The 24,163-nt window shown below is 43.3% G+C and overlaps 1 protein-coding gene across 2 annotated transcripts in view; it reads left to right on the top strand.

Annotated features, from left to right (window-relative positions):
* Window positions 1-225: 225 nt before the first annotated feature.
* Window positions 226-24,163, top strand: part of tle2b (TLE family member 2, transcriptional corepressor b) — a 76,056-nt gene continuing 52,118 nt past the window's right edge. For both annotated transcript variants that reach the window (XM_062395028.1, XM_062395029.1), the window contains exons 1-3: window positions 226-1,114; window positions 11,516-11,613; window positions 13,364-13,427. In XM_062395028.1, coding sequence (XP_062251012.1) covers window positions 1,091-1,114; window positions 11,516-11,613; window positions 13,364-13,427 — 186 coding nt within the window. In that variant the 5' untranslated portion in view covers window positions 226-1,090. The remainder of the gene's footprint in view (window positions 1,115-11,515; window positions 11,614-13,363; window positions 13,428-24,163) is intronic.

Genomic DNA, 24,163 nt, shown 5'->3' on the forward strand with positions numbered 1-24,163 from the left:
CATATCAGTTTGAGTCTTTGTGCATGACTGATTGCTTTCTCTGTCTGACCACAATTGAAAAGGGATCCATCTCCATCCTCCCTCTCCCTCTCCCTCTCTGTGTGTGAGTGTGACTGGGTGTCTCTATCTACTCAGTTCCACCTTAAGAGGAGCTTTAGCAGCCTGTCATGTTTGTGTTGAAGCCAACAGGCACAATATATTACAGTCTAGGGCTTGCTGCTGAAAAGCCCGCTGGATCCTCCACTGACCTGCTGTTCTTTCCTGCTTTCCTCCCCTCCTGCGTTATTTCCCTCCACATTTAGATTAAAAACAAAGCTCTCTCTCTCTCTCTCTCTCTCTCTCTCTCTCTCTCTCTCTCTCTCTCTCTCTCTCTCTCTCTCTCCCTTCACCCCTCCCTCCTTCTTTTTCTTCTTCTTCTTCATCTTCTTCTTCTTCCCCTCCTTCCTCTTCTGTTTTCTGCGGCAGTAGTCAACGTTGAGGGCTTCGGCGCATCAGAGGAGGAGGCGGCAGACACTGTTCGGACGCGTGTGTTTATGTTTGTGTGTTTTGCCATTGGACGGCCGGGCGAAGGGGGGCACGCGGAGCAGGAGAGAGGAAGAGGAGGGAGGAAGAGGGAGGACTTGCCTGGATGACATTATCTGTGTCGTGTCATTAAGTGTGGACCTTGCCTGATCACAGGGTGAGGAAAGAGGGAGAGACACTGAGAGGAAGACGAGGAGGAGGAGGAGGACAAACTGAGACTTTGGTTTCACCGGGAAAAGAAGAAGCAGCAGCAGCAGCAGGAGGAGGAGGAGGAGGAGGAGGAAGAGGAGGAGGAGGTAAAGTCTGGCGGTCTGTTTAATCATGACAGTGTTGGAGAAGCCTACCGACGGACTGAGAGCTCTCTAGCTGTGTGTCAACAGAGATTCACATCTGAGGACAATACGAATACAAAGACTGTGGAAGAGGGACGACTGCCGTGTCCAGCTGAGGACTTACTGATAGAGAGCGTGTGTGTCAGACTGTGTAACCAGTGGAGGGCGGAGGAGTGGAGGGCCAGGGGACTAACCTGGCCATCAAACGGACTGGCAGCCTCTCCTCTCCTGGGATCATGTACCCTCAGGGCAGGCATCCGGTAAGTACCTCCTCATGTCTCTGTCTGCTGTCCGTCTCACTCTTTTCTCCTTCCTGCTGTCCGTCTCACTCTTTTCTCCTTCCGTCCCTCCATCTCCCTCCATGTCCGCTCCTGTCACTTTTTATGTCCCTAATTTGCCCTGTTGCTTCTCTCTCGTGTCCCCTCTTCGCTCTCGGTCCCTTCACGCTTCTCTGCTTCTCTTTTTTTCTTGCGTTTTCCCTCTTTTTACTTTCACTCGGTGACCTCCTCACGTGTCCTCTCTGCTTCTGGGTCCATGCTTAAAGTCTTCGTGTCTTTTTCTTTCCGTCGTTTTTCATCCAGTCTCTTCCCTCCTGTTTAGATAGAGGGACTGTAGGGTAACATGAGGGGGGGGGGGGGGGGGGGGGGGATAAATGATTCCCTGTAATGTACACACACGCACAGTCGTGTTCCCATGACTTCAGAGGACATTACACAGTTACTACTTGTTCTAACCCTAACCTTAATCTCACCTAAACCCAATCTTTAATGGAAGACAAGTCCCCATATTGTGACTGGTTAAACTGATTTAGGTCCCTGCAGCCTGAGTAATAACTGCACACACACACACACACACACACACACACACACACAGGTGCCTTTGAAATCTTGTTGAGGGTTAATTGTGTAGGTGGCATATAACTGAATCTGCACTTCTCAGCTGGCATGTGTACATTGTGTCCATTAGTGTGTGGTGTGTGTGCACAGCGTGCGTGCAGAGCTGCTTGTGTGCATTGCAGTGTGTGTGTGTGTGTGTGTCTGTGTGCAGGTGTGAGAAAGTGTTTTTACGCCTGTCAGCTGTTCATTTGCTGATTTCTGTTGCTAAGCAAATGCAAACACACACGCACACACACGCACGCACGCACACACACACACACATACACTGACTGATAGTTAAGTTCCACTTAATTCATTTCCATTACCACTAAGAGAGGTCATGAGTGCATCTGCTTTAAGTCACTTTGCCCCGTCATCAGACGTGAGACTGTGCCGTTAATTTACCTGCCAGGATGAAGTGAGGGTCTAAAGAGCAGGATGAATTGCAGCTTAGACTCGGTCTGACTCAGGCCCCTGTCCGGTTGATATCATCACATTTTGCTGTCAGTCTCTTTGTATCTGCTACAAACTGGGTCTGTGAACGCTTTGCCCCAGTCAGCCAGCCAACCACTCACCCAGCCAGTCAGCCAGCCAACTAGCAGGCAAGCCAGCCAGCTAGCTATCACACAGAATTATGAATGACGTTTTCACAAGAGGAAGGCATGAGGAATCAATTATATGTACAGAGAGAATGCTAATAAGCCAGCCGCTGGAAGAGAGACGCCGATCTGAACAAGGGAGAAGTGAAAAACAAAGGGCGAAAGTGAAAGATGTAAGAGGCGCGAGGGAGAAAGAAGTCAGAGAGAGAGACTTCTAAAAGGCTCGGCTGGGGGTGGAAGTTGAAATGAAAATGAATGAGAGATGCAATGGAAGACTGGTGTGAACATTCCTCTGTTCTCTCCTTTAGAGGCGTATCGGAGAGCTTCCTTCTGCGATCTCTGTGATTGTGATAAAGTTCAATCCCAGATTGAGCCAACTCCAGCCAATCGATAGCCTCTGTCTCTCACCCTCCATTTCTCCCTTCTGTTTTTCTCCCCGTCTTTTTTCTCTCTCTCTCCTCCTCCTTCTTCTGCAGCCCTCTGCTGCCACTGGAACTTTATTTCTGGTGTTGCTATGAAATGTGATCCGTGGAGAGGTGTGAGGGTGCAAAGAACAGTTGTGTACACACATGCCTGTGTGTGTTTGTGGTTCCGGAGTTTATGTGAGTGTCTGTGGGTGCATGTTTATGTACATACACATGTGCAAGTATGTGTTTGTATATTCAAATCAGGGTTTCTCAGCATTTCATCCACTTTTTTCAATCTATGTGCACAGCAGGATTCTACACTTCCTCTCGCCCCCAAGTACTCTAATTACCGATATTTCAGAGAAATAGTCTTAGCATGTATTTTTCATCATTTTTATTTTGGCTGTATTACTGGGTTAAATGTCATTGCACTGCAAAAGTAATATACCTTGAATTATTGATTACCAATTTGCAAAAAACTAAAATATTGTTAAACAGCCTCTAACCTTCACATATCAGATGTCAGACCGTTTGTGACTGAAGTCTCCTTTTGCTGCTGCACACACAAAGTCATGGCAGACCTTTGATCAAAAAGTAAGTGATTTTGAATCAGGAGAAAATCGTTTTTTTTATATCACTGTGGCATGATCTGAAACTAGTGGACAATTACAAGGTTGGACATTCAACAGAATTATGAATTATGTTTGTGCTGAAGAATAGTCACAGTACTTCCCAGAGGGGGTTTCTTCTGGAGAATTATTGTTAATATGTTCTGAAAACAAAGTTTTCTCCACTTTTCTCTCAGTCACTCTATTATACCAACTTCCTGTTTTTCCGCACTACGTGGCGCAATACCGGGATGTCATTGGTTGAGGGACAAAGCAAAGATAATGCAGCATTTCATGGGTGGTGGGAGCAGCTGATTAAAATAAAAATGCAGCAGAATTGTTGTTAATTACAAATGTGATCGCGTGTGGGTGTGAATCGAGAGCATGATTTTTATGATTAATTGTGTAGTCCCAGTAAACAGACACAGCAGCACTCTGTTCTGTAGACGTAATGTGACAGACTTCATCGTCTACATGCGAGCTGCAGAGTTTAGAGCTGACCTGAGTGCTGCTGCTCTTAACTCCTCTCCGTCCATTTGGACATGATGAGGACAGTGTCTGCTGGAGAGGCGGTGGTCTAGTGGCAGAAACTTGGACTATGGGCAGAGAAGGTCTCTGGTTCGACTCCACGGAGAGACAACAAGAGATGAACCTGGATTGATCTGTCCAAAAATCCAACAGTCTCCCTACCCTGTCTAGTGCCCCTGAGCAAGGCACCTTACTCCCCCAACATCTGCTCCCCGAGCGCCGTACATGGTCGCCCACTGCTCTGTGTGTCCTGCACCAGATGGGTCAAAAGCAGAGGTTAAATTTCCCTACCTGCATGAGTGTGCCTTTGCATGTCTGTGCATGTGTTTGGGACTAATAAATGCATCTTAATCTGCATCTTCATCGTATACAAATATAACATGTACATCGAAGGCTGGGGCATGAACAGTGCGTGTTGCCGTGTTTACTGAGACAGACGTCTGTAAATGTGTGTGCACATGTACGTGTTCTTATATTTGAGAAGTTTTTGCAATTTTCTTTAAGAGTACATTAGCTCTACATGCATTTTAGACAGCAGAAAAGAGAGCTTTGGCTGTGTGTACACTCACAGAGCCGTGTGTGGGTGTGTGTGTGGCTGCATGTACGTATAGTACAGATATTCCCCCAGCTGCAAGAGTTGTGGTGGATGAAGATCAGACCGTTTATTCAACATTCCCACGAGAGAGAGAGAGAGAGAGAGAGAGAGAGAGAGAGAGAGAGAGAGAGAGAGAGAGAGAGAGAGAGAGAGAGAGAGAGAGAGAGAGAGAGAGAGAGATGAGAGAGAGAGAGAGAGAGAGAGAGAGAGAGAGAGAGAGAGAGAGAGAGAGAGAGAGAGAGAGAGAGAGAGAGAGAGAGAGAGAGAGAGAGAGAGAGAGAGAGAGAGAGAGAGAGATGAGGGGCAGAGTTTAGTTGCTAAAGGTGTTTAATTTTGTTCCAGAGATGCAGGAATACTGAATAAAGAACTCATCATTATAACATCGTCCATTGAAATCCTCCAGTCACTCTGCTTTGGAAATGTGTGTTATGACACTTAAACAGCTGTTGAGATAGTATCAGGAGGAGAGAGGGAAATGTCAAAGAATCAAAAGCTGCCTGTGTGTGTCTGGTACAGTTTAAGAAACGGTTTGAAAATCATTGCAATCAAAATATTCAATCATCTGTGTGTGTATGTGTGTGTGTGAGGGTGAGGGCTTCCTTCTCCTTTGGCCATGAGTAGGGTAACACTTTATTTCTACGGCCAAGTAAACAAACTAATGCCAAATATGTGGCCACAGAAATCACATATGCTTGGTTAATCAGTGCAGAGCCCACAGTGAGATTGTTTGTGTATTGAAAGTGCACGAGATGGAATTCACAAGTTAATTTTGTGTGCATGTGATTGCTGGACTTTTTTTGTACATGCAACTGTGTGCTGTCCTGTCTTGTTTTTTGGCTCTCTTTGGCAGTTTGTTCCCCCCCCCCCAAACAGTTGTGGCTGTAATGAAAGCCATGTACGGTAAACAGCACGGCACATTGCTTTCACCTCCTGCAGATGACATTCTCCCCTTCTTTTCTTTGTCCTCATCTTGTTTACATTTAATTTCATCCCGCATTGCTAAGGCAACCCCATAAAATGGCAAAAAGTCAAGTAACAACAATACAGCCGCAGTGAGACGACCCCACAGATCAAGCAAAAAAAAGTCGGAGCAGCCAACATTTTCTACTCAGACATCCGCAGACACCCAGATCCGTCTGCTTTCTGCCCTTGTCTATCCCCAAATCCTGTGTTGTGTTCTTTTCTTTGTCATTAAAAGAAATGATCAGAGCGGGGCTTGGATGGAGTCCAGACACTCTTTTGGCTGCCAATCTCTCCCTGATTTGTAATCCAGCGCTGGCTTAGTGGCTGACTGGTGAGCTGCAGCATTAACTGGATAGCTCTCTGATTGACTGACTGGTTAAGCAGTGGACTGACCATCTGATCATCCAACTGACAGACGGATTGTGATTGTGATTCGTTGTGTGGATCGCGGTGCGCAGGGCAGAAGGTGGCAAAGAGCTCAACTTTTCATGCGGAGGCACCAGCCAATGAAATCATGTATAGACGGTTTTAATCAAATCATATTGATGTGTAAGAGGAGGCAGGTGGTGAACCTGGTCCATCTGATTGTGTATTTTAGTGTCCCATTCATTTCTGTGTAGCTTTGCATCAATAACTACCATTAACACAAACGCCTGCTATGTTGTGTGTCTCAAACATGAAACTGTGATTGTTATGTCTGTTATGGCGACTGCACCGGCACCAAGCATTGGCCCCGCCTACCACCAACCGTCCATCGTAACAGACTGACTGTCTTGTGTTCCCAAGCAAACAAACACACACGCACACACATACGCATGCATGCACGCGCAAACACACACACAGACACACACACACACACAAACACACACACACACACTCCTCTGCCACACTTCTCATCTATTCACATGACTTTTCCCTAAATATTTCACCAGTCAATTACTATTTCATGTGCTATCACAGTGTCTGTGCCTGTCTCAGACACACACAGAGAAAAGGAAGAACAAAGGGGGTTAAAGAAGGAGAAGTGAAGAACAAAGGGAGAGAAAAACGGAGAGCGAGGTGACAGAGAAGCAAGAGGAAATGTTTTTGTGTGGCTGTTTTGTTTGTTGGTTGCGTCCATGCATAGGCATGCCTGCTGATTCCGTGTGAACACTCATGTGTTGGTAGAAAGTATGCCAGGGGCTAAACGGATAGATGACAAGCAGACAGATACAATCATTTCTTTCCCAATCACTCCCAGACCTGCATCTGTTTCCCAGTTGCTGTCTCTCTCATGCAGCCGCTGCCACTGGTGGAAAAACAAGCAGCTGCTTGAACAGAGAACTTCCATGTGAGGGACACACAGACACACAAAACCAGACAGAACTGATACTGAGCCAGACACTGTATCCCTGAGCGTGATGCTTTATCTTAGTTTATAATAATCTCAACACATCTTCAGGTCCTCCTGCCACTGATTGATATCAAACTCTTTTTCCTTTTTTTTTGTATTAATAATGCTACAGACAGGTGGAACAACCAACACACTCACACACACACACACACACACACACACACACACACACACACACACACACACACACACACACACACACACACACACACACACATACACACACACACACACACACACACACATACTACAGAATCACACACACACACACTTAAACAGAGAGACACAGACAGAAAGGTGATGGTTGTGGCCACTGGGTCCCCGACTCCATTGTGTTATGTGATACAGTAAAATACTCTTCACCCGCCACTCCTGCCTTCACCTCCCCCCTCCCCCCATAGATAATCCTTCCTAATTCTCCGCTTGCCCGTGCCAGCTCCTCCAAATTGTGATTGACTGCTGTCCCACATGGTGTTTGTGAGTGTGTGTGTGTGTTTGTGCGCAAATTGTTCTTCCCTCCCCCCCTCCTCAGCCGCCACCTCCTAGATTAACCGGATCAGTTTTGAGTTTCAGGATCCCCTATACTGACAACATGTACACACACACACACACACACACACGCACGCACGCACGCACGCACGCACACACACACACACACATATACTACAGAATCACACACACACACACACTTAAACACACAAGAAAACACAGGAGGCGGTCGTCTGTTTTTGGCCCTTCATGATGTGCTATTGGACCTCTAACAGTCTGGGCTGCCATCTGTCACAATACAGAAGAGACCAGGAGACACACACCCACACACACACACCCACACACAAACAACAAATGTTTGCTTTGGTGTACATACGGCATGACTTGCTGATGGCTCCATCTTTGTAAACATTGCAGACCGACGCACAATCATCCCCTCAGTTTTATTCTTACCTGCTGAAGTGTCCTTGAGCTAGACCCTCTCCCTTTGCTAAAAAGCATGAACTCATTTGCAGGGCTCAGCACAGGCAGGGAATTTCTCCCTATAACTTAACGGCCTATTAACCTCAGTCAAAAACGTACAACTGTCAAACCAGAAGACACAAATTCTATAGATATAAATTCGAGTCATTCCCAGCAGCACACTACAGAGGACATTATGTTGACACCAATGGTTATCACTCGCAAATCTCTCGTACCATCCTGATCTGTGACTATGGGCTTTGTCATGTGACTTTGTGGTGCTGATGCAACTTGCCAGCCCCACTTTGTTTGTGTGCATTCGCATGAGTATGTGGTCTGTGCGCTCATGGCAGCAGCAGATGGTGGGAGCAGTGTTGCCACAGACCGACGGACAGAGCACAGGGCCGAACAGCCGGGCTATGTTGAGTAAAGCAAAGGCGACGTGACTCACTCTCTCTCTCTCTCTCTCTCTCTCTCTCTCTCTCTCTCTCTCTCTCTCTCTCCGTCTTCCTCCCATCCCCTCGGTGTCGGGCGGATGAATGGTTGCCTATCTCTCTCAGTCAGCAGCGATGCCGCTCTTTCATCATCTGTCTCTTTGCTCGTTCTTTCATTCCTCTGTAAGAATGTCAGACTAGTCTATCACTCCCTCCATCGCACAGACCATCCATCCCTCTGTCTGTCAGATGAATATCTATCTCTCTTCTGCCTTTTTCTGTAAATCCATCCATCCATCCCTTCGCCCATTCCCACGTGTGTTCTGTGTGTATCCTTAAAGTGTGAATCTGCAGGCTCTGTGCATTTGTTTGTGTGCCTTTAACGATACACACGGTAATGTGTTTGTTTGAGTATGTGTGTGTGTGTGTGTATCTGCATGTGCCAGATCGCTATCTATCCCTCAACCCTCCTTCATTCCCCTCCTTCCCTCCCCCACTGAGTGTGTGTGGTGTGAATCAAGGTCAGTGGGGATCTGTTGGCAGACACCCCCCCTGCCCTCTTCTAACACACCCTCCCCCTTCACCACTCCCTCCCACACCAGCCAGAGGGTTTGTGTGTATGTGCGTGTGTTTGTGTGTGTGTGTTGTGCCCATCCAGCCATCTAGATGTCCCTGCTACGCCTGCCTCGGCTCAGTTTAGCTCAGCTCAACTCGGCTCCGGATTAATTACTGGAGAACCCACCGCGTCTCTGACCTCCACCGTCGGACTAATTGAAATCTAATTGAATTGTGCTTGTCTAGACTAATGAAGCCCCGCCATTGAAGCCGGCAGTCTTTTAGCCGTATAGCTGCATACCGATAGCCACCCAGTTACACTACAGTCACAGCACCATTTGTCCTGAGTGAATAGGTGGACAGTGAGTTATGTGAGCAGATTAACAAAGGGGGCGGATGCATGGATTTATAGCTGCCTTTGATTTGAATGACTAAAACAAATCATATATTTTGTTACCGTATTGTAAATGATTAACTGTCTACAATATCATCAGTGGCAAGAAAAGAACATCGGTTTCCACACTATGACACATCCTTCATCACTTCCTGAGCTCATATCAAGGTTGAGCTTTACATCTTCAGCTGAAAGCCCATTGCAGCTTATCTACAATCAGAAGATGATATCAGAAGATATCTCACAATTCAGATATGCACCGAACTCCGGACATTCATCTGAAATTGTCAGGGGGGCTGTGTTTGAGAAACAGTCAGTTGATCGGGACATTTTGAGTAAGTGTTCCTGCCAGTCGCTTGGTAAAATGCCCACAAAATGTCAGAGTCAGCCACATAGACTTGTCTGTAGTGATTTGCGACTTGTGAGTTGCGACTTGTGTGCGACATGTTTTATGTTTCATATGATGTGCGGCAGTTTGCCTCTGTCTGATGTGTTGCTTCTGCTGAAATGTGTCCTTTTGTATTGATTGTACTGAAATGACTGTGAAAACAAATTCCCCCCAGGGGATAATAAAGTTTTACAGCAGGAAAATATCTGTTATACCTACAGCGTTGCCACGTTTCATGCTGTTTTTCTACACACGCAAATAAAAAAAAATACAAACACATCATGGAGAAATAGGTACAATACACGTAGAAGATACTGATTATATTGCCAAGTTGGAAAGACAGAAAGATTTGATAATGTCTCTTTTGGATAATAGAGTTTTTGATCATGTCAGACAGTTGTCGTGATGTCTGTTATTATGAATGCAACTGACCCAGTGAGAATCTCCGGTTGCTTTCCTCATATGTAAAAGCCAAACTCTGCACCCAACATTCGGGCCATTATCCGAAGTTCTGAAAATGGCTACAGTCAAAGGAAAACTTATTTTGAGGACTCTCAATCCTGTAGCATGCTCACATGAACAGGCCTGAGTTTGATTAGTTGTCTTTGTCGTTTGCATCACTTTTTTAGCATATAAGGGGAATATGGGTGAAGGAAAGTGTGACTTTGTGACAGGTGGAATCACTTGCCCGCCACTGCTGGTATCTGTGATTTTCTGACTGGTTGCCCCATCAACATAGAGGGCAGTATGTTCAGGCTGGAGGTCAATGAGTTATCCATGTCTCTCTAGCATCTCAGTGTGGGGCACCTGTGCAAGAGGGAGTGAGATGTAGCTGAGACCGGGACAGTGTGAACCTCAGGGTCCTCCTGGTGAGACCTGGTCGTCTTCATCCTCCAGGTTCACAGTGGGCGAGTCCCACAGTCGAGGAGAAATTAGCCAAAACAAATAGGGGGAGAGAGGGGGAAAATTGAAAATAAAAAGATGGTATCTTCTTGTTGAACAAAACTCTCCTCTGAGAATCTCCCCAAAAAACACTTCTACTTATTCCCGTTCCAAAACATAAACAATGTAGCATAAAAAAACATCCACGATGCCCTTGTTTCTCAAACTTCAAGGAAATTCTTGAGAAAGAGGGTGGCTTTTGAAATCTCTTTAGACAGATAGGGAGGGCTGAGGGGGGCCCCTGGGAGGTGCTGGTTTTGTTGGGCCTTCTTTAGCTTTTAGCAGGTGAGCGACGGTGCCGTGATTCCCTATAAGTTATTCATTCAACGTTTCCTCCCTTCTCAGCTCTTTGTAGGCTGGAATACATTAGCAACCTGGCAGAGTGGAGAGGATGCTAATGTGGAACGGAGGGAGAGGCAGAGGAGAGGAAGAAAGGATGGGGGCAGTGAGGGAAGGAGGCAGAGTCATTAGGAGGAGGAGGAGAACAGAGAGAGGGAGGACAAGGCTTTATGATGTGTGGGAAGGAGAAGTGACCTTCCCTCTTACTTTCATCCCTGCTTTTTTCTCCCCTTACCTTGCTCTCTGGCATACACACACAGACACACACATCCAACACCCACACACACACACAGACACACACACAGACACACACACACACACACACAGACACACACACACACACACATACACACACACACACATACACACACACATACACACACACACACAAACACACACACACACACACACAAACACACTCACACTTTGGCCTTATTATAGTTGTGAAAACACTCCTTGACATCCCACAGCCTCTAATCCTAACTCGAACCATTACAACTAAATGCATGACCTTAGCCTAAACCTAAAAACTCATCCCAAACCTTTTAACCTTTTATAAAAGCCCTTCATGGTTTTGCGATATCTGACATAAATCATACAATCTTATCTCGAACTGGCACATGCACATATTCGTACCCCAGTGTCTGTTTTTCATGCTTTCTTTCTTTCCGTCTCTTTATCTTTTCCCAGGTACCCTTGCAGCCTGGCCAGTCTTTCAAGTTCACAGTCCTGGAAACTCTGGACCGAATCAAGGAGGAATTCCAGTTCCTCCAGGCCCAGTATCACAGGTACAGAAAAAATATTACATTGCACACGTTACTCACACACTCCAGGATAAATGTTTCACTTTATAGGGCATTTTTCAACATTTTTGCATACATTTCTCAGACTATAATTAATGATCTTGATGACATGTTCTGCCATATTTAGGGAGTGTGTGAAATCTAGTGTAGCTTGATTTAAGGGGACAGTTGCCTTTGATGGAGGTATTCACTTCACTGAGTGTTATTGTAGGTCACAATAAAATCAGCTCATGAATGGCAATGGTCAACATGCAGTAGATCAATGCTTTCTAATAAAGTTGTAAATCTGATGAAGAACTGTACTATTCCATTATTTAAATACAGTATATTATATTCTAGATTTTACTACTCTATCGATTTAAAGAAACAACACATTGTAATTCAGTTCAGTAGACATGGACATTGAATTCTTGGATATATGGAATAATAAAGATAATATGGCAGCATTTAAGTGATGAGCTTCAATCATTATTACGACACTGGGCGTGCAAAATATTGGAGACTGATGGTGAGTGACAGCCGCTCATTCATAATTCTGTCTTTGCATAAATCCATGCATCACATTCTTTAACAAGTATACATTAATTGTAATAAGGGAAATCAATATATCATAACTTTTTCTCTTTATAAGATTACTTCAAATGTCATGTCACTGAAATTCCCAGTTTCACTTGTAATGTTCATAAAATTTTGTTTTTTAGTCTTATCCTACTTTTGTGACAAAATATCAAACAGAGTATGATGCTTTTTGGAATTTCCAAAGCCGTAGGTCACATAAGGTCACGTTATCGTATGGCTGACCAGAGGTGGCCTTGGCTGAGAGAGATAAACCAGTGTAGGTTTAAAAATGCAGCCTCTGGCTCACACCTCGGTGGGCATGCTGCACAGCCTGCAGGGATCCTACTACCCTGCTGCACTGATGGATCTCTGATAACACACACGCAAAGATGCAAACGCCAACTAATATCTTTCCATGTTCATCATGAGTGGTTGTGTAATTAGTGTCAAGTACAACCATGCACATTACCAGCCAGAGACAAGGACACCATAGCTTTTCTTATTAATAATAAATCAGATATTGTTTGACCTTTTCTGATGGTGTCAGAAAGGATAAAAAGAAAGACCCACCTCAGCTAGAGAGTTTCAACCGTCTGGAAGAGATACACGTTAATAATGTACCTGCAGTGAAGCCTTATCAGATTAACTGAATGGTTTTCAGAAGCTTGCATTTTGCTAAGATTATACATTATTGACTTATGCGAAGAATTTAAAACCTGTTTGAAAATATCCTGATATCCTGACGAGACTAAAGAAGAACCTATAAAAAAAAGGCTCAGACCAGAACTATTCTTTGTCAGGTGCTCTGTTTGAGCTCGGTATCTAAGCTCAATAAACAAAGGGATACCAAAGGGATAACACAGGACACACACTCGACCAGGCGGCCTTACACACACACATGTACAGTAGGTGTGATGAACTGCAGTAGAGAGAAAGACACACCCTGCTGGCTGACGCTGCCATGAAGGGGATATGATTCAGTGTTACTGTCAGCAGTAATGTGGAGCCTGACTGTGGGGTTAGAAATAACTTTTCAGTATCCTCACACAGCCTTAAACTGTATTCGACCTCAGCGATATCTAAGCACTGTGGGAATTATAATTCATTTCAATGGATGCAAATAAAACATTTAATCCGTATGTGTGTGTGTGTCTGTCCTTTTTTTGTCCTTGTACAGCCTGAAGCTGGAGTGTGAGAAGCTGGCCAGTGAGAAGACGGAGATGCAGAGGCACTACATCATGGTGAGTCCAATCAAACCTTTACTGGGAGCTGCACTGTGATGTGTTCGACTCACTCAGAGTTAGAAAACTGTCTGATGGGTTCTTACGTAATTACAGTCAAGGGAGTTGTGTCTGTGCTTTGGAGCAGTTGGATTTATGTTGTTGATTTCTAGAGTCATTTAGGAGTAAAAGCTGTTTCCTCTAATCTATTGTTCTCTCTGTTTCATCTCAGGCTTTCCCCCCCAAGTGGTGCAATTTATTTCTCTCATTTTATTCACATTAATTATTTGCTAAAGCAGTAAACACAGTGTACGCTTTCATAACTCATAGAAAGTTAACACATTGAAGTCATATCCTGAAATGGCAGTGTCACAATATCTCTATCTGTGCATTCTTTACTTTGAAAAGCCCAAAAACTAAATCATGAATAAATGTAACATTTAACCCATTTTTCACAATGCACGTATTGTACAAACCCATACTAAACCGCTAAAGGTGTATCATACGTTTTCACGTGCACTGTTTATCTTGCATTCTCATCCCTCCCCTGGATTTGTACTCCCTCGTTTTTTTCCCCCAGCCCTTCGCGTATTTTTCATCCCTCAGACCCTCGTATTTTCGTCATTCTTTACCCCTCATGTCTTCCTCCTCTCTCTTACTTTTCTCTCGTGTGCTAACAGACAGGGCTCCCTCTGTGTCGTTGTATCTGCGCGACTAAAGGCTCACATGTATCGTAAGCCTTCGTCTGTGGTACAAAACCCACACAGAGCCGACCAGAATACGATATGCACCATCTGCTAAGCTGCTCGCATTTCATAAACCTGGGAGAGCAGGCAGGATCAGGGCCGTAAGCTAGATAGACACACAGATGGATAGACAGAAAGAGAAAGAACCAGAGAGGCAGATAGACGGATAAATATGGTTGGAGGGAAAAAAAGGCGAGCAGACAGACAGGTCAGCTGGCAGACAAAATTAATATACAAGCACACAGACAGGCAGGCAGACAGGAGATAAACAGAAAACACACACACACAAACACTGTTGTTGCTTTTTTCTTATGAGGATTTTCCATTAAAGCTCTTCAATAAGAGCCCAAAACATCAACATCTTAAACTGTGGGATATTTTTACCCATTACATATTGTTATCTTAAGTTTATAAAAGTGTGTATGACTTATGACATAATGATAACAGTGACAAACATTGCGGACGTTTTTCTTATAATTTCTGTCAGTTAAAGCCGACTCTGACTTTTTAGAAGGAACAATAAATCAGGCTTTCTGTGTCAAATGAGAAAGTTAATTTAAAAGCCGAGATGTTCTTGTATATGTTTGTGTATCTATGACACCTGCATGTCATGAATAGATGCATCATGCTGAGAATATTATTCAGCAGTCAAACATGTGACGAGGTAGCATTAGATCACACCGTGGATTTAGTTGCTCATTGACATTGAGACACAGAGACGAATGAACACAAGTAGTTTGTGTTTTGAATGATTTCATTCACTCGCCTGTGCCGAGCAACTAAAGCTGCATTAAAACATCCATTCTGTGGAAATGTTGCAGTGCAAACCGAGGTCAAGCTCATCTAATAGGCTGGATACCTAACTCAGCAAGCACCAATTCCAGCAGCACAAGCTGTCCAAGTTTAATCAGCTGACTTTGACATGTTTCCTCGAAAATGCATCACAAAATAAAGACGTCAGTACTCTGTAGAGTGAATGATGAGTGAAAGGACACTTTGCTGCATTGTCATTTTGACTGGTTAGAGGTGGGTAGGCAGGGGAAAAAAAACACTCTGCTCTTTGTACTTAAACATTTATGTATGCAAATATTCTATTTCCTCACTTGGAGAAAAGGAAACACTAGGCCTGCAGTTCAGTTTAATGTTGTTCAGTTCAATACACTGGGGTAACATTATGGTGGCTAATGTTAGTAAACAAACCATGGGTAGATATTGCTTTGTGTATTTTAACTGACATCTTCTTCTCTTTTTATTCTACAGTTTCATCACATTTTATATGTGTTATATAAACATTGAAGCTGTTTTTATTCCAAAAGTAAAATCCCTCAATATTGTGACATATAAACACTTCTCAAAGTGGAAAAAATCCACAAACATACACGTGCATATAAATATGGCACACTGCAGAATTCAGACCTCTGAGAAAGAACCACATCTCTGATCTCAGACACTCCTCATTTGAGCTGAGGTTTCACTGAATTACTACGTGGAGCAAAAAGTATAGACTTCCACCTTCTCCACTGCAATTCCCCACCACCCTGAGCTCATACAAGAGGAATGGGGGCATGGCAGCATGGATTCACTAATGTGTCAGTCCATAGGCAGAGCAGTGGATGACATTTAATAAGTCTTTATCCATATTTATTGGCCTTTGTGACCTGCTAAAGTTCTAAGTTAGGTTTCAGTAGTTAGTTCACTATGGTAGGAGGTCAGATAATGATGACTTGTATGTAAGGTTAGTATTTCAGATGGCTATCACTCTAGGCTATTTTATTTGATCTGGGGTGTAGAGCATGGCTAGTCGTTGTGCGTGCCCAGTGCTACGCTACCTCATAGGCAAAGTTCCGAAATGAGATGGAGGGCAGTGAAAGAGAGGCTCAAAGGGAGAGATAGCTTGAGAGGGAAAAAGAGCTCAGACTGTGTCAGACAAAAAAAAAACAGGGAGCTGCTGAGGGAGGGAGGGAAGGATACAAAGGGAGGCAGAGATAAAGAGAATAAAAGAGAGATGTACCAGGGGACCGAATTGCAGAGAGGAGAGATGGGGGTTTGAGGGAAAAAAAGAAGCTGTGTAGGGATGGAATAGAGAGAGAGAGAGAGAGAGAGAGAGAGAGAGAGTGAGAGAGAGAGAGAGAGAGAGAGAGAGAATGCAAAACGGAGTGCAAGAGAAAGTGATAGTGATGTGTTTGTGTGGGGGGGCGTGAAATGAAAAAAAGGGAGATAGAGAGAAAAAGAGAGAGAGGGTGCATGCACAGACACGTAAATAATGTGAAGCAACAACGGACTCGCTGCGCCCACAGAGGAGATAACCCAGAAGGCTATATTTAGCTCGTTAGTCCTGTCATCCATACTGAGGCCTGTTTCCACAGGCTGGGGCTGTGCTCACCACGCTGCACTGCTCCTGCCTTTACTATTCATCAGTTGTAAGCTCTGCCAGCGTGAGGGCGAGGGGTTGGAAAGTGGCGCGATGGTTATGCAGGATTATACACGGCTGATGCATGTGGAAATATTTGGTGAACTTTCAAACACTTTAAGACTTTTCTCTGTAAGGTGGCCGACGGAGATTTTACTTTTATTGTTTGTGGTGTTTTTGCAGTTTGACCTTTTGTGATTATTTGGCGAGACTTTGGCGAATCATTTCGGCACCAGCTGAAAAACAGCATGTCCGTGTTAAACTGGCAATAACCCCCACATGCCACTGGGAGCAAAGGAGGAAATAATATTAGGTTGTAATAGAACCACAATGTTTTTTATAGGCAGGAAGACGAGGCAGTTTAGTGGGTCATCATAATGTGATTCTCATATGGGAGGCCACTGCTCCCTTCTCTTTTCCCAATGACGGTCGTCACTCTTAACAATAACAAAAGGTCTTTCCTAATCTTAATTTAGATGATACTTTAACTCAAGCCATTATCATTCCCAAACCCTAACCAACCCATTTCTGTACCTTAACACAGCACAAACCGTTACCATAAGAAATGATGCCCTGTGAGTGCATTCCTCCGTCAATGCCAAGGCCCTACCTCACAATGTCAAACCAGTGTTTCCCATGAGTTATCCAGAATGTTTTTTTTTTTTTCATGCCTCAGTTCATAATGAAACCCAAAAATGGACACTTGACATTACAACACAACATAATAGATTGAAGTTGGTGTTTTCCATTGCTGCATTGTGTATTTTATGTGCAGCACTTTTTTCTGCTTGCTCTTGTTGTTGTCAAGAAAAGTTCTTACCATCCACGCAGACAGTCAGACCTCGTCGATTCAGAAAAATCTAAAAATAATAACTCCTTGGTGGAGCAAACTAGACATGGTTATTGTCACTTGCAGTTTTGCAAGTGGCTGACAAAGATATCATCCAGCCAATGGGGACATCAGATCAGATGTAAACTCATTTAGAAAGCAGTTACAATCAATGTTTTTTTTATTTAGAGGATTTGAATTCGGCTCCATTTCCATGTACAGAAAATACTCAGCAGCTGTGTGATTATACACTATTCTTATGATTACAAGTGGTTGAGGGAGTTATTGCAAAAATATTTTCCTCTGCAATTTTTTCTGTCAATTCAGTTTTTGCAACCATGTTAGTTGGTAATAGTAATTAGGGAATGGAGATAATTACGGTGAAAGAGACTGAAAATGTCCATAATGAATTGAACTATTCAAAGGGACATACAAAAAGCAAAACTGCTGACATGAGCCAATACCTGCAGTTGGATTATATTTACTAAGAGTTCTACTTCTCTATCCACTACCGTGTCTTAACTGAAGGTGTTAGTTCTACTCTGCTGCTAGAAATCTCCATATGGCTCAAAACTTTTCAAAGTTGGGAAGTTTATTTTCCTCGCATTTACCACTTTAAATCTAAAGCTGCCAATGAGCAAGTTTTACACATTTCACACTTGCAGAAGTGATGCCATAACCCTCTCAAATTGCTCCTGTCTGAGGATTGTTGCTGCAGTAAAGCGGCACAGCCAGGTTTGGATATACAGTGGTGTATTTGTACGGTTGGCAGAACCCACCCCCCTCAGCGTTTTGGACGGAATATATGTTTTATGTTGGCTGCTCCGCTAGACTGGCCCATGTGTTTCTTTGTGTAGAGAGACACTGGCGGTATGTAACGTTAGCGGTGGCTGCAAACACACAAACATGCAGTCACACACGTTGAGAGTGTCTGTGGGCGTTTGGCTTTTCTCGGGCTTTTGTATTTATAATTCATGGCTCTCAGATTTCACTGCTCCCCTTCATCCTGGAATTCCGCTTTGTATTTTTAAATAAGGTTGCATTGTAGCCCCGGCTAATCAGGGGGCGTGGACGTGTCGGGCACATTCTGACACAAAGCACAAGCATGACACCCGCCTGGGGAGTTCACCTTTGCTGGTCTCACCCGCCTCTTAAGAGGTTAAAAAATAAAAATCTATTTCCTCAAAGTAGCATAACCAGAAGGCACCTGTCCGTAGCCTGATAATCAGACTGAATTTTCAGTTTCACTTATGTAGTTTAAAACCTCTGAATAAATCGAAGATATGAGGTGTGATTCAGAGGTTTGGGGAAAGCGAGACATGTTTGCTTACTCTCGTTGTGTATATTGGACATTTGATGTTTGCTCAGCTTGCAGTCAGCACCTGCAGCGCTCTACCTGCCTGCTCACTGTGTGAAACTGATCCGGGAATGGGTAAAGACAGTCAAAACGAACCCACTGTCAATTACAGAGACATTAATAAGACTTTCTGCTGTTGATTCCTGATTTATGGTTTTATTTTTCTGCTTTGATCACATACTTTACTTCTAGCCTCCTGCAGAGGATGTTCAACAGCATACAAAAGCAGTTGATCATTCATATTATGACATAATATTTCAAACCATCTCTCAGTTATGTCTTTGACAAAAAATGGTCTCAATTTCTTAAAGGATCTATATCATGGTTGTTTAGTGAAACAGATATTTTCCAACATCTGTGATTGGTTCCATTTGCAGAAAATGTAATCAAACATTTTTCTGCTTTATTTTGTATGAATTTATCATTTTAGTTTATCATGGCTTTAGTGTTTTGTCTCATGCCTGCCATGCGGTTATTTGTTGGAACGTGTGTGTGTGTGTACATATATCTGTGTCCATTCAGTTCATCTCCTCAGGCAGAGATGAAATGTGTTTGTTCGTGCATCTGTGTGTGTATGTGTGTGGATTAATGCGGTGCTCTCAGCCTCTTACTCCACTCCCGGCTCATCTGTCTGATTCAGCCTGACACAGTGTTCTCTTTAGCAACATTACAGTCACAGACTGCTTGAGAAAGAGAGGAGAGAGAGAAGAGGGAAAGAAAAAGGGAAGGAGAGAGTGAAAAAAAATGAAGAGAGAGAATAGAAGCAATAAGAGGAGTGAAGAGCAAGATGGGGACACCGAGAGAAGACACAAGGGCATTGGCAGAGAGACAAGGAAAAAAAAGTACAAAGAAAAAAAAAAGAGAACAAGGACACTGACAAAGAAATGAAGGAGAAAAGAAAGAGGGAGGGAAACAAAGACAAGAGGAGTTAATATTATGACAGAGCAAAGGAGATGTAGCGGGGATTGAAAACAGAAGAGGGAAGAGATGAAGTTGAGAATTGGAGAAAGAGAAGAAGAAATTAAAGTGATGTAAGAGGACAAGAAGGAAGAGGGATTGCTCCCCGCTAAGCTAAACGTCGCTCTCTGATAGTGGGAGTTGGCCAGGGGATTTAAGCAGGGCCAGATGTAGGGAAGGATTGAATCTGTTTTAAGAGTCTTAAACCTGTCTGAACTGTCTGGAGCCGGAGAAACAAACAGGGCCGGCGTGAAGATGGACAGGGTCTCCCCCCACTGCATGTACACACAGATATAAACCCCTTCACATCCAAGGTCAGTATCTTCCCAGTTCTTCTGGCGCCGCCTCTGACGAAACCTGCTGCAAGAGAAGCTGCAGTGAGGCTGAGTGTCTGCTGTGACTGATTTAGTCGTCACCCCCTGACAGGGCACAATGGAAGAGTCAGAGCCTGCTAACCTAACCTCTGATGTGGGTTAGCGCGGCGTGCTAATAAATGTTTTAACATCGGTGGTATGTGTGTGTGTTTAAGTGCGTGTGTGGGCGGGCGGATGAAAGAGACAAGCTCACCCGAGAGACACTGACGAACAAGGGTTTTCACATCCACACCTGCACACTTTTACACACACAAGCGCACACACACACTGAGGAGTAAATACAAGCTGCTTGCGCTATGAACACGCTATAAATGTAGAGTTGCACACATGAATATGTCCCATTTAGAGAAATCACTTTGGATTAGACCCACTTTCTAATCTTGTTTTAGAGAGAGAGAGAGAGAGAGAGAGAGAGAGAGAGAGAGAGAGAGAGAGAGAGAGAGAGAGAGACTGGCACCGTCGTCTCACACTCTCAACACCAGGGGGGTGGAGGGGAATGAAAGAGCAAACACTCCCTGAAGAATGGAAGAGTGGAAAAGGAGGAGGGAAACAGAGAGAGAAAGAGAGGAAAGGCTTAGAGAGAGCAGCTTGTTGAGAGAAAGGCAGGAATGCCTTTTGTCTGTGTGTGCCTGATGATGACAGTGCGGCGTGTATGTTATTAGTGGCAGATACACGCAAGATATGGGCTATGTTCACAGGAGTGGAACATTACAGTGTGATCAGATAAACAAGAATCACACTGCCCCCTTAATTTATCTGAAGTACCCTGTCTGCTGAACAGACACAGCGAGGCCCAAAGCCAAGCAGAGACATGAGGAGACGATAATAATGCAGTGAGTGAGATCTAAATTCACTTTAAAATTTTAAACATTTAAAGCTCCAGAGAGTTTGGATTTGCCTGAATTACATTTACACTTTTATAACAAATAGAGGTGCACATGCAACCTATACAAAAAAAGTTTAAAAGCCTAATATGCCTTTAGGTTTTTCATTCAACAATCAACACCGACACTTTTAATATGTGTCTTTGTTGGGGAAGAGCATCATTGAGATGTTAATTTGAATCCAATAACATGAATTCAGCTCAGTTAATCTCTCCAATATAATCTGACTTATAAAATATATTGTCATTGAAAAACACATAGACAAGATCTACATAGTACATTTAGCTTTTTATGAGAATTCTTACAAAAACCATCTAGCTTTTTACATTACTTTACATCTCAGTGAATAATAGAGCCAACGCAATGATAGGGCATGTTATTAGGGAGTGAAATATTCATTGGCTGACATATTTATTTAATAAAAAGCTTTTGCAGTGATTACTAAGATGTTGTTATCAAGCCCCTATGACGAATAAGGTTTACAGTTTAACCATAAACTTTATCAGAAATAACTATAAAAAATGACTATAATGATACTTTTATTTACTTGGATAAAAACTTGCCTTGTGTTTTGAAACCATAGTTCATCTTCCCCTAACATCTAACAAGAAAATGCATTTTGTGAGTTGTAATCCAAGACAATTGTATTCTAGTTAGAAGTCATGTTTACTTTACTCTGACAGGGAGTAGTTCACACACACACACACACACAAACACACACACACACACACACACACATACTCTCCTTCTTTACTCTCTGGGTGGGCAGTGCTGGGTGCTCTCGGTAGGTGTAGTCACCCAGTCGGCTGAGCGTCCTTCCACCAGGCTTAACGCATAACACTCAAGCATGCGGGCACACACACGTCTACCAAATGCAATTCGCAATCTGCTACTCACACACACACACACACACAGCCCGCACAGACAAGAGATCTTACAGAGTGCTGGATGAGAACACAGTGTCACAACAGAGGGATTATATAAGGCGAACTGCAGGCGTGTTGGGGGTGGGTGGAGTAGGCGTTGGGTTAATTGGAGGTTGGAGGGGGGGCTTAGACAGTTAAGAGAGGATGGACCTATTAAACACTGACTACAACAGACAATGCACATATTTTGTAGCACCACAACTTTAACTACTTTATGCAGCACAGTTATTACTAAAGATGCAGGGTAGAGGGCAGCAGTAAATACTCGATGACCCACAAAGTACAATATCCTATAACATTTATATTGGTGTCTATAGGACTATAACATGCGTGTGTTTGCCTGTAATGTGAACAGTAATGTCTGTAGACAAATCTTAACTGAACTGTACTGAAGAATCCCTGGACATTTTCTGGAGTGAGAACGCAAATGTCCGGTTGACAGACTCCAGACCTTCTGCGGAGTCTCTCCCCGAGTGAAACCTGAGTGTCCAAAGGTGTCCATCTGAGAAAATAGCATGAGATCCTCAGCGGGCTCCACCAAAAGCGAGTGTTGATGATGTTTCTAACTCGCAACAGATGCAAAAATGGGAAAAAAGGTGCAAAGAATACAAATATCCCATTTCTGCAAACATGCTCCTCAGCTTTAAGTGTATTTCTGAGTCACACATTGTTGAGTTCTAACTGAACAATGTTGGTGAGTGTTAACACACTACAAGGCACAGTTGTGACTCCAGTACAGTCCAGACCAGACTCCCATAGTGCTGTCACCATGATGCTGTACAGACTGTAAAAAAGAACAATAGTCACTACACTGCTGTCTAGTCTACACCCACAGGACAACTGTTACTATATTTCGTGCACTTATTCTATTATTCTCCACCTCTTCACAGGAGAATTGCACCGGCCAGTTTGAATTGGTTGTGTAGTTAGAAGAGCAAATGTCCAGCTGGAGCAACTTCAGGCACTGTATTTGAGAGGTGTTGAAAGTGTTGAAACTGCCTTGGTCATATTACTCAGTCAGCTTCTAGCTTCCTGTCTCATGCTACTGTTTCGAATCCTGATAACGTATCGCTCTCTGTCTGACAATCGCTGCTTTGTCTTTCTTGAATGACGCAGGTTTAAATGAAAAACCCTCTAATTTGTTTTAGTGCTGTCCCGAAGGTGACGATGGTCTGTATCTGACCTTGCGGCATTTCAAGTCAGCGTTTAAGGAAATTATCCTGCAGGGACCAATAAACAATTGCAATCGCATATTGTTATCAGCAATATGGTGCTGCAGTTCTCAAGTTGCAGAACAATGAGGGGCATTTGTACACAATGATTTTTGACCTCCAGCTATGTGAGGAATAACTTTGACTTATGAAGCCCAAAATATGGAAAATTATTCTTTACAATTTTCAGTAATTGGCTGGTGAAAAAAGCAGTCAAACTAACTTCATTAAAGCTTAAATACTCCAAAGTACAAAACACACACACACATATATGAATATATAAAATAAAATGGATTTGGTATTTTTTATTATTATTTGTAATTGAAGTGTTTTATTGTTGGAGGTGATTGTAAGTTTAACTTTTGTGGTTGTGTGACCTTGAGCAGCGCATCGTCTACCTTATAAGCACTATACAGAAACATTAAAGAAAAAAAAAAACTGGACTGTATCAGATATTAGGATATTTTAATCGGTTACTTTGTATAGTATATGTCAACAATTATATTTCCTGAAGAAATTCAGTATTACATTCTTCTATAGTGTCATCATTTGACCATATTATCCATTCATGAATGTCTAATAGAGATATACAAAATTGTTCTCTTATGGGAAACTTTCACAGTTCTTTCATTCATGACTCTTCAAAAGAGCGTATTTATTATTGTTACCATGACAACACAGGTCCAGTACTCTAGTTGCTGGTATGCTCCTATGGTCCGTGTCTGAGGTTAGGGACAGGCGAACTATGTGGTTGTTTAATTTGGAGAATTCACATGTAGGTTTCTTTTTCTTAGCCTTTGCCTTGGACTTTCTTTAAGCTGAGAGATGCATAGCTGAAGAAAAATGTCCCTCAACCGGACTGAGGAATGCTTTCACGTGAATGGCATTTTTTAATCAAACAGTTTCAATGGAACTTGATGGAAGGCGACTGAACACCTTCTCTACTCAGTCCGCTGACTCTCAGAAATGCACACTAGCAGCATCAAGGTTCCTTAACTTGTACTGTCGCTAACAGGAACCCTTTGGCTCTACAGAGCAGTGTCCCCGTCATAGCTTTGTTAAA

This window comes from Platichthys flesus, chromosome 9 (assembly GCF_949316205.1).
Source record: "Platichthys flesus chromosome 9, fPlaFle2.1, whole genome shotgun sequence".
NCBI classification, from domain to species: Eukaryota; Metazoa; Chordata; class Actinopteri; order Pleuronectiformes; family Pleuronectidae; genus Platichthys; species Platichthys flesus.